This window comes from Triticum aestivum, chromosome 4A (assembly GCF_018294505.1).
Source record: "Triticum aestivum cultivar Chinese Spring chromosome 4A, IWGSC CS RefSeq v2.1, whole genome shotgun sequence".
Lineage (NCBI taxonomy): Eukaryota > Viridiplantae > Streptophyta > Magnoliopsida > Poales > Poaceae > Triticum > Triticum aestivum.
Window position 1 is genome coordinate 584,575,186 of NC_057803.1, and position 9,512 is coordinate 584,584,697.

Sequence of the window (9,512 nt, forward strand, 5' to 3'; positions counted from 1 at the left end):
CGGTTAATGCAAGAGTTGCTCCTGGAAGGTTTCTTGGGTCTAATATGGAGGATGGAACTCTTATATATTGTTGAACCTTGCCTTTGATTTTACTCCAATTTTGTTTTATCCTTTTGCTGCAATGTTTTGAGAGTTGTCTTGCTTAAACAAATGAACTTTTCTTGCAGCAATTATCTATCTCAAAATTATCATTGAATTACTACTTTTTCGAGCCCTTATCCCAGATTTGTACTTATTGTGCTAATGTTATCATAAAGCTGCATATTTTACCAGCTGGACAACTATGAACAACATGTCATACACATGTGGCTCTGACCTCAGAGTGGTTGACCTGTTGGCCTATCATTGCAGCTCATACTAAAGAAAGTGCAGTTTCCTGATAATATGTGTGAGAATGCGTAGTTTGTGAATACTGACCTCAATGTGCTTAATTAGAAAAAGTATAGTCTTTGGCCCCCTCAAGATTGCTATATTTGCCTTCTGCCCCTCCAGCATTTCTTCTCTAGCTCCGCCACTGTACAAACACCTCTTATTTCTGAACACTTGGGAAAGGTGATGGCAGAGATAATGAAACAAGAGCAAATAATTGATGGGAGTAAAGCCGTCGTTTTAGTTATTTTAATGAATTGTTCTATGTCAGAAGTATTAGTAACAACCAGCCTGTTATTAGTTATCCACATCAGATCCCCTGTCTGGCTACTTCTTTTATTTTATCATCGTCATTGACCAGACAAACAAACTATAAGAACACCTTTTGTTATTTATCTTCTAAGACATTGCTTGATATTATTACATTGTGAAGGAGATTGCTATACGAGTTCATGATAGATACTATTGATGGTTTCTGCATTGAATTCACACACTACAACTAAAAGGAGCATGTTAGTTCCTTTTCCACTACCATATGCATTTTTGTCATGGAAATACGAATCTTACAATTAATATTTAATGTATGCATAAATAGTGAAAAAAATTGGTGACAGAAACTCTCGATCTCCATATTAGAGTATAGTGTGAAATGCCAATTTTGTTTGTTCTTGGCTTCACTTATGTCTATTTTCTCGTTTTGTCACTGCCTTGTATCGTTTTTAGCCGTAAAATTGCATGTATCATCATCAGGCGTTTGGTTAATGTTGTTGCATGGTGCATGAATACAGAACATGTGCTTGTGTCATTTCTCTTTGTTTATTTTCTGGACGCATGGAAGATAAATTGGCAAAAATGAAAACTTCCATATTTTTATGGTTGCAGCTGTTTGGCATGATTCCCAGCTCCAAATATTCTAGGTGCTGGAGCTGGGGGTATATTAAGGGCGTTGACATGAGCCTTCTTTATTCATGTTAGACTGGAAATTTATGCTTAATGTACTTTATTTAGCCTACAAACTCCAGGTCCTCCAAGAAACAGGGAGTTGGAGCTCATTACAGTAACTTGTCTGTGGCCCAGGAGGACAGTTCAATGTAGTTCAAGAAACACTAGGTGTATGGTCTTTAAGTTTGTCTGAACTTCATTTGGATCATACAGCATGAAGAAAGCCTGAAGAAATTGACACCTTTCTCTTTGGGGAACCAAAATAAAACTATTAAAGTGATTTGAACTAGTTGGAATTTGAATAACTGTGACGTGTAGTTAAATATACAGAAGTGTGATGCAGTTTTTTACCCGTACCTTTGAAGCGTCTAGATCATAACGTGTAGTTAAATACACAGAACTTGTGGGAGCTAACAGATTTTGCTTCAAGATAGACATGATACATTAATCTAGATGAATCCGAATATGTATATTATGTAGTTTATGAAACCTAGTGAATTGAATGCGATTACTCTTTTTGCACACTGTTCTATTGCCTTCCAACTCATATTAATTATCTCGCTGCTTACAATTGGTTATGTAATTGCTACATTGTATATATGGTAGATCTATGTTAGTGATATATTGCCTTATACAACAGCTTGTATGTCATGTAGGTGCCCCATGTGGAGGTCTTTCAACATGTTTCACGTATCCTCAAGGAGTATGGATTTTGCCCTAATGGAGATCCCATGGACACTATAAACCTGTACTACTCTTTGTATTGCTCACGATAATTTTCTATGTGAATAAATGATTATTTTTCTGATTATTCTATTTGTCTTCCATTTCTTGAAGCCAGCCTTATGACTGCAGAAAGTCAAACGGAGAGTCATGCAAAGGTGGGGGCCGTGGGGCTCAAGTGATTCTTTTTGCATTAAACAAACCGAGTCTTAATCTCTCTCCTTTTTAATAAAATGGATAATAGGGCTTACAGATGCAAACATGGCAGTTATGGAATCGGCCAATCTGGATGCTGCAGAGAAAAAGGTAAAGATAATCAAATCCGCGGTTGATCTAGTTTTGGATAGACTGATGGTGTTGGTAACGGGTAATGATATTGTGGCAGCAAAAAGAAAGAAAGCTATAAGAATATGTGCCCTTTCCTTGTTCTTTTTATTTTATGTTACATCAACTATTTTTAAGAATATGTAAAGTACTCTCTCCGTTCCTAAATGTAAGTCTTTGTAGAGATTTCACTATGAACCACATACAGATGTATATAGATGCATTTTAGAGTGTAGATTCACTCATTTTGTTCCGTATGTGGTCCATAGTGAAATCTCTACAAAGACTTATATTTAGGAACGGAGGGAGTAGTAAAATTTTCCCAAATTGACAAATCCCATGAACGCTTTCAGATACATAATAGAATCTTTGTTTTAAGGCTCGTTTTCTTGACTTCTGACTGTACTCATCTTGCCCTAATCTCGAGTCCAGGTCACAACTGTTGAAAATGACGGTCTCTCCCTTATGGCACGGCAACACACCAAACAAATAAAGGTAACCCATATACCTTAATACTGATTTTGGTGCAGCAGTACCAAGCAGCTTTGCCTACACCTTGTGGCAGCACAAATGGATTACTAACTAGAGCACAACGTGATGGTTTTGGTGTTGCAAAGCTGGGAAGCTTTGCAATACCGAATTCAGCCATATTTATAGAGTATAAGTATTTGTGTTCTAATGGACTTTGGCTACTAAACTGGACATGTTCAAGCTGCTTCTAGTGCTTATTAAATGAGCTACTCCCTCTGATCCATAATAATTGTCGTGGTTTTAGTTCAAATTTGAATTAAAACCACGACCATTATTATGGATCGGAGGGAGTACAAAACATCTAAATTCTAGCCTAGAATACCTAGTGTGCGTTCACACACATGTATAGAAACTACATGTATAGAAACTGAATTCTAGCTTTGAGTTGCCTTCAAATGCATATCACCTTTTCCAACTATGGTTCATCTCCCCCATCCTAATGTGTTTCCCATCAGGTTTTTTTACCAAAGAAAAGGGGTAAATGCAATAAAAAGGAGGCTTAATTAGCTTAATGAGATAGCTGAACTTTATAGGTTCCAAGTAACGTCAACATTGGGACTTCACCAAGGGGGCTTTGCACATTATTGTTACTTCCAACACTTTATTATTGTTCTTGAATGCTCTGTTGCATCTGAAATTTATTTGGTGCCTGCGAGAAAGATTTTGATAGAATAAGATCCAGTGTAATATAATCGTTAGAGGCAATAAACCAATAACAAAGCATGTTTCAACTGCGAGTTTGTGCCATGCATTGTGCTGGTTCAACAGCTTTTTATGTTGCTTAAGCATGCTACTTGAATTACTATACTGCAGTAACATCATTCATATCTGATGAAACACCAATGTTGTGTATTGATCAACATAATACATCTCAAGCGAGAGGTGCTGGCTGGAAGTATGGATGTTTTGTTTTATGATGTACCTCTAATGAAATATATGACAGGCTGTGAGAAAGAAAGTAGGCCGAGGATGGGATCCCACATACACAAGGAGAAGTTTTTTTCCACATTGGAGGTCAGTGTTACAAGCCCGGCTTCCTTTGAAGGTGTATCCAGCCTATGCAAGCTCAGATCCTAGTCCAAATCATAAACTTGGTCCAATGCCAAGGACCTCGCCATTTACAAGCAACAATCAACCCAGAAGGAGCTTTGTCACTGCTGCTATTGGTGCATTCAGGCTCTTGAAGGTGCTAAAGTAGAGTAGAAAGGTATGCCATGAGTTTCGTCTACCTGTCCCAAATTTTCCGAGCATGCCCCACATGATTTATAGTATGTTTTTGTTTTCTTAGGGAACTCTCAACCCTGGGAAATATTTATGCAACACATTTGATCCTGTGCATAGGGTAGTATTACTAGGACATATGCTCGTGCGTTGCAATGGAGAAATAAATTGGCGTGCATGTGCTAGCACGACAACCCGTGCTTTGGTAGGCCAAAATGCGTACCAGCAAGACGACATCCAAACAATGACAAGGAGTTGCCAAGGTTTAGAGAAAAAATACATTCTCCGAACAATTTAGGCCTCTAGTTAATAATCGGCGCACGACATCGCACACACAATCCTTGCTACTCTTTGCAGCCTTAAAATTGTTCCTTCCTTTAACTTTAAAAATACTCATAGTGTCATGCAACGTTTCCTTCCTTGAATGTTCCGACCCACACACACAATCCTTCCCAGTAAGTTCATTCTTTGAGCCCACACGTCCCTCTTTGCAGGGTGCACCACGTCCTAAATCCATCGTTTCTTTTATCATGACTTTAGTCGCCCTCTCGTCCGTTGTCATCTTTCCTTTTTCTAGGTGTCTTGTTGATATTACAGCCAACTTCCTAACCTATATAAACGGGTGGGAATTGCCTTAAAGGAGCAAGGTAGGAGTATTTCACATGAAATATTGATGTTTTGCAGCCTATTGGACTGGAGATTAAGTTTTTCTCATGTGGCTCGCGGCCCAGAAAAGCTTAGCAACAATTGTTAGATGCTCAAATAGGCCCAGCAAATTGATTAAAAAAAGGCATGCAAGCAGCCTTTTGTACTGTTCAGAAAGGCAGGTAAGTCTGAAACGAGAGGTCATTGTTTCGATAAGAAAAAAAATAGAAATACGGGCTGGCTGCTTAGTTTCCTTAACACGTACGCTTAGTTTCCTTTGCACGTACATCACGTCACGGTTTCTTTCCGTTTGCACATGTATATTCGTCAAACGGAAAACGGACCTTACAAAAAAAATATTGTACATGAAAATACTTAGAACGGGATGAAACAAAGCGGAACCAAACCAAGAATACCTATTCTCTTTAATAGTAGGTATATATATATAAATATAGATTAGTCAACCAAACACCCAACACTTGTTAATGCAGTGGCTTCTATTCTATTGATGCTCACCATATGGTGCTGCTCCACTAACGAAACCATGTTAAAGCTTGCATTCAGAATGAGCGGCTTCTATTGATGCTCACCGACATGGAGTTTCTTTTTTACGATCATTTTTTTACATGGAGTTGAGTAGTGCTTCTTTAATCACCAGCCAAATGAAAGCTGGTGATCTCTGGATTGAGTGGGGAAAATGACTGTCCTAAACTAAATTTCCGGCTTATGACGCCGAACAATGCGTCAGAATTTCATTTCCTTTTTGTCCACGTCATTTTCATTTTTTCTACCAAAGTGGTTCTGATTTTGTCAATTTCCCTCCGTTCTGGTGAACTCTGCAGGAGGCTCAACTTCTTTGCGACAATTGGGCTACTCTGTACGGCGTCATTCAGACAGATGCTTGACTTGATAGCCGCTAAGCATCACGTTCCTGTGTCCCTAAGAAGTTTTATTATATGTAGTTTTGTAAGGAGCGGAGGGGGCACCATGAAGGTATAAGAGCAACTCTAGCAGACCCCGCATCCCGCCCCGACCTGCAAAATAACCGTCAAATTGCGGGTTGGGGTCGGAAAATCTGCACGATCAGATCCCGCATCCCGTCCCGGCCCACAAATATTTTTACGGGGCACAGCAAATCTTCTTCCCCAACCTCTATCTTCACGGGCTGGGAGGCCGACCCGAGCTCAACCCCTATCCGCTGCGAGATTTGGCGGGAGGGACATTTTCGCGCGCCCTTTTCCGCTCCCCGCACCCTCCGCCACCATTGCCCCCCTCCGCAAGCTCCGGTTCCTCCTTCCCGGCCGTCCCTCGCTGCCATGGACGACCCCATGCTGTTCCCCGTCACCGTCGAGGTCGCGCACGCTCCTTCCCCTCGGGCGGATCTCGTCGCCGGTCATGTTGGCCCCGCCGTCGTCGCCCAAGCATAAGCCGTGCCTGCCCGCAAGCGGTAGGGCAACGTGGTCGTGCAGGGCGGGAATCCGGCTGCACCTGCCGCGATGGCCCGCGCTCTGGGCGCCAACGCGGTAGCGTGATCCCGGCCGGCGGCGGAGAAGGTCGCCAAGGCCGCGGGCGTAAAGCGGAGGAAGGTTCCGGCTTCAAAGAAGCCACCTTCTCCATCCTCTCACTCCACCCCCTCCCCCCCCCGCAAGGAGGTGCTTCGGCGATGCCGTTCAACAGTGCCACTCCCCCCGCGAGCGAGGTGTTCGACGAAATGGCCGGAAGGTATGTGTCTTCGGTCTTGGCGATTTCCTTTCATTTCCGCCATTATTCTCGATAGCTCGTGACTTGTTATCGTTCGCTATAGCGGTGGTTCGAACAATGCAACAACCGAGTTCGTGAACTTGTTGGACACGAACACGGTTGACATTGATCAAGCCCCTTTCGAGCCGTTCGACTACAATGAAACGGAGGGCGGCGTGGATGATCATTGTTGTGCGGACGGATTGGAGGAGATCGAAGCGGAAGCGTATGAGCAATTGCAAGAAAAATCTGGGAAAAGCCAAAGATCGAAGAACTACACGATCTTGGAAAGATCAAGCTTTGATTCAAGCATGGAGTGCGGTGTCTCTTGATGCATGCACGGGCATTTCTCAAACTTCCAAGAGATATTGGCAAAGAATCGAAGATCAATACTTCCGCATTATGGCAAAGCATCCCAATAGGACTCCACGCACATTTCGGTCGCTTCAAGGGCGTTGGGAGAACATCAAGCCTATGTGCAGCTTGCTTGGAGCAAGTACGCAATGCACCTTCAAGTGGCACCGTGGAGTCCGACTATGTGAGTTTGTTTTGCTTTTGTTCAAATTGTGCATCATCATATTGCATCATGGGAAATGATTGGATCACTTTGTTCACATTGTGTAGGACAAGATTGCTCAACATAGATACAAGGACATGGAAGCTTCGGAAGGCAGATTTTTCAAACTAGAGCATTGTTGGGAGTTGCTCCAAAAGTGCGAGAAGTGGAAGTTGATCGATAAAGAATCCCCACCAAAGAGAGGCTCACTTACAAACATGGATGAAGATGAGGATGATGATGGCCCAAGAAATTTGCACAAGCCCGATGGCGACAAAAAGACTAAGGAGAAGATCAAGAGAGAGTAAGAAGCATCGAGCTTGAGGGAGAAGATTGACGCCATGGTGCAATCCAACGAGTCGATGTTGTTGAAGTCGTTGGAGATCAAGAAAGAATTGGCCGAGAAGAAGGCGAAGGAGAAGCAAGAAGAGTGGCAATTGCTTAAGGAAGAGGGGCTGCGCAAAGCTGCCATCGAGGAGAGAAGAGCACGCGCCGCTGAAAACAAATTCATGTCCATGTTGCTCGCCGAAGAGAACAAGATCATGTCAATGAACCGCAATGACATGGACGACCTCACCAAAACATGGCATGATATGGCAAGGAAAGAAATCTTGAAGAGGAGAATGGTCGCGTCGGCCGGTCCGTGTTACAGTTCCGGTGATGTTTTCTCTGCTCCATATGGTGGCAATGTGGATGATTTCAGTGCGGGAATTGGGACAAGCGCCGGAGGTGGATTCGGTGGCGCCGATGAACTTCAAGATGGACTCGATGGCGCGGAGTGAAGATCGACCAAGATGATGCCGGACATGGGCACAAACCTTTGCAGGGCCCTCTTTTGCGTTTGCCGTAATGAACTTGGCTTTTATTTGCGCGTAAAACTGTTTATGTCGTTTGAATTTGAACTTGTTTGTGAAACCCTATGTCAAATGCGAGATTTGCTGTTTTTCTGTTTGCGGGTCGTCGCGGTGGTGCCTGAATAGAACCCGCAGAAGCCGACCCGTAAAAAGGCATATTCCATGAATATTTTTTTTACGGATCCATTTGAAGGGTTTGCATCTGTGCCAGCCCGCACGGCACGCAAAAGCGGTTTTGCGCAAATTGCAAACGTGTTTTGCAGACCGGCAGGATGCGGGGTCTACTAGAGTTGCTCTAAACTGGGTGGATGCAAGTCGCGCCATGGAGTATCCTGTGAACGGTGGGTTTGACTGCACTGGCGCGGCGCTAGCGTTCAAAGACCGGCACATGACAAAGGTGAGACAAGACGATACTGACGGTAAGACGGGCAATTTTCCCCTAAAAAGGGCCAAATGAATTTTACCAGTTTAGCTCTACCATATGGCAATAGCAAGTAATACTGTGATGCAGGTAGAGAAATGGAAGAATACAAGCATAAATCACAAGCTTACATTGCACAGTACTAGGATGTCTTGATGTAATTTATAGTATTACACAACAATTTTGAAAACATACTGTAAACCATAGGTCTATTACTGAAGCTACCATCTAAGAGAACTCGTAGGCTCATAGCGGATATTTTACCATCAGTGCATAACACCATCTGCTCGGACAAACTACAAAAAAACGCTAGCTGGCTGGTAGGGTAACGACAATAGGGAGTCAATTGACAAGAAGCATTATTAAAAACAAATGAACTAAACCACTACTTCCTTCAATCCATTATAAGGTTGTGTTTGGAGTCCCTCCGCTCCCGGAGCAGGCAGAGTTGCAGTTGAAAATCGCGGAGCACTTGCGGAGCGAGGAACCAAGTGCTCCGAAGACCCTAGGATTTCACGGAGCTAGTGGATTGTCGAACAGGCTCTTAAGAGCATCTCCAATAGATTATGCAAATTTGGAGCTGCAAAACTAGGAGACGTAAAATTTACATCATAAAAAAAAACATTTTTCATCTTCAAAAAAGAGGCAACTCCAACAAATGATATATATTTGGTGATGTAAAGTCCAACTCTAACAGATGTAACTTTGAAGATGTAAAACGGTCGGCGGCTACGCGGTAGAGGCGCCGGAGCTGGCAGGGTGGGGCCACAACAGCGGTAGCCCGACTGACCTCCATCTTAGAGCGCGGGCAGTAGGATGTCACCCTCAGCCACGACCAACGGCAGATCCGGGCGGCGGCAGAGCCACGTGAGCTGAGCTCGGGCCATGGTGCCATGGCGATCCTCCTTGGCGCGCCCTCGAGCAGTTGTGATATGTCTTCAACATATCTATAATTTTTTATTGTTCCATGCTATTATAGTATCCATCTTGGATGTTTTATATGCATTATTATGTTATTTTATATTATTTTTTGAGACTGACCTATTAACCTAGTGTCCAGTGCCAATTACTGTTTTTTCCTTATTTTTGTCTTTTATAGAAAATCAATACCAAACGGAGTCTAAACGGAAAGAAACTTTTTGTCGATTTTTCTTGAACAAGAAGACACCCATGAAGCTTCGGGAGG

At 42.9% G+C, this 9,512-nt stretch overlaps 2 protein-coding genes across 8 annotated transcripts in view; both read left to right on the forward strand.

The window, feature by feature from the left end:
* LOC123087195 (uncharacterized) overlaps nucleotides 1–7,998 on the forward strand; it is a 16,550-nt gene extending 8,552 nt beyond the window's left edge. For 2 of the 7 annotated variants that reach the window (XM_044509133.1, XM_044509130.1), the window contains exons 6-10: nucleotides 1,968–2,059; nucleotides 2,149–2,192; nucleotides 2,279–2,340; nucleotides 2,791–2,853; nucleotides 3,833–4,221. In XM_044509133.1, the coding sequence (XP_044365068.1) occupies nucleotides 1,968–2,059; nucleotides 2,149–2,192; nucleotides 2,279–2,340; nucleotides 2,791–2,853; nucleotides 3,833–4,087 (516 nt within the window). In that variant the 3' untranslated portion in view covers nucleotides 4,088–4,221. Of the gene's footprint in view, nucleotides 1–1,967; nucleotides 2,060–2,148; nucleotides 2,193–2,278; nucleotides 2,341–2,790; nucleotides 2,854–3,832; nucleotides 4,289–4,794; nucleotides 4,938–5,597; nucleotides 5,905–7,119 lie in introns of those variants that run through there. The other 5 variants (XR_006441267.1, XR_006441268.1, XM_044509131.1 and 2 more) reach the window with 5 other exon arrangements.
* Nucleotides 6,151–7,628, forward strand: LOC123087197 (uncharacterized). The gene is made up of 2 exons (XM_044509135.1): nucleotides 6,151–6,477; nucleotides 6,560–7,628. The coding sequence occupies exons 1-2, from the start codon at nucleotides 6,419–6,421 to the stop codon at nucleotides 6,825–6,827; spliced, it is 327 nt and encodes a 108-aa protein (XP_044365070.1). The 5' UTR covers nucleotides 6,151–6,418; the 3' UTR covers nucleotides 6,828–7,628.
* Nucleotides 7,999–9,512: the final 1,514 nt, after the last annotated feature.

Coding starts and splice junctions, on each gene's coding strand:
- LOC123087197 (XM_044509135.1), top strand. CDS start 6,419: ATGCCGTTCAACAGTGCCACTCCCCCCGCGAGCGAGGTGTTCGACGAA. Junction 6,478..6,559: donor TTCGACGAAATGGCCGGAAG/GTATGTGTCTTC, acceptor CGTTCGCTATAG/CGGTGGTTCGAACAATGCAA.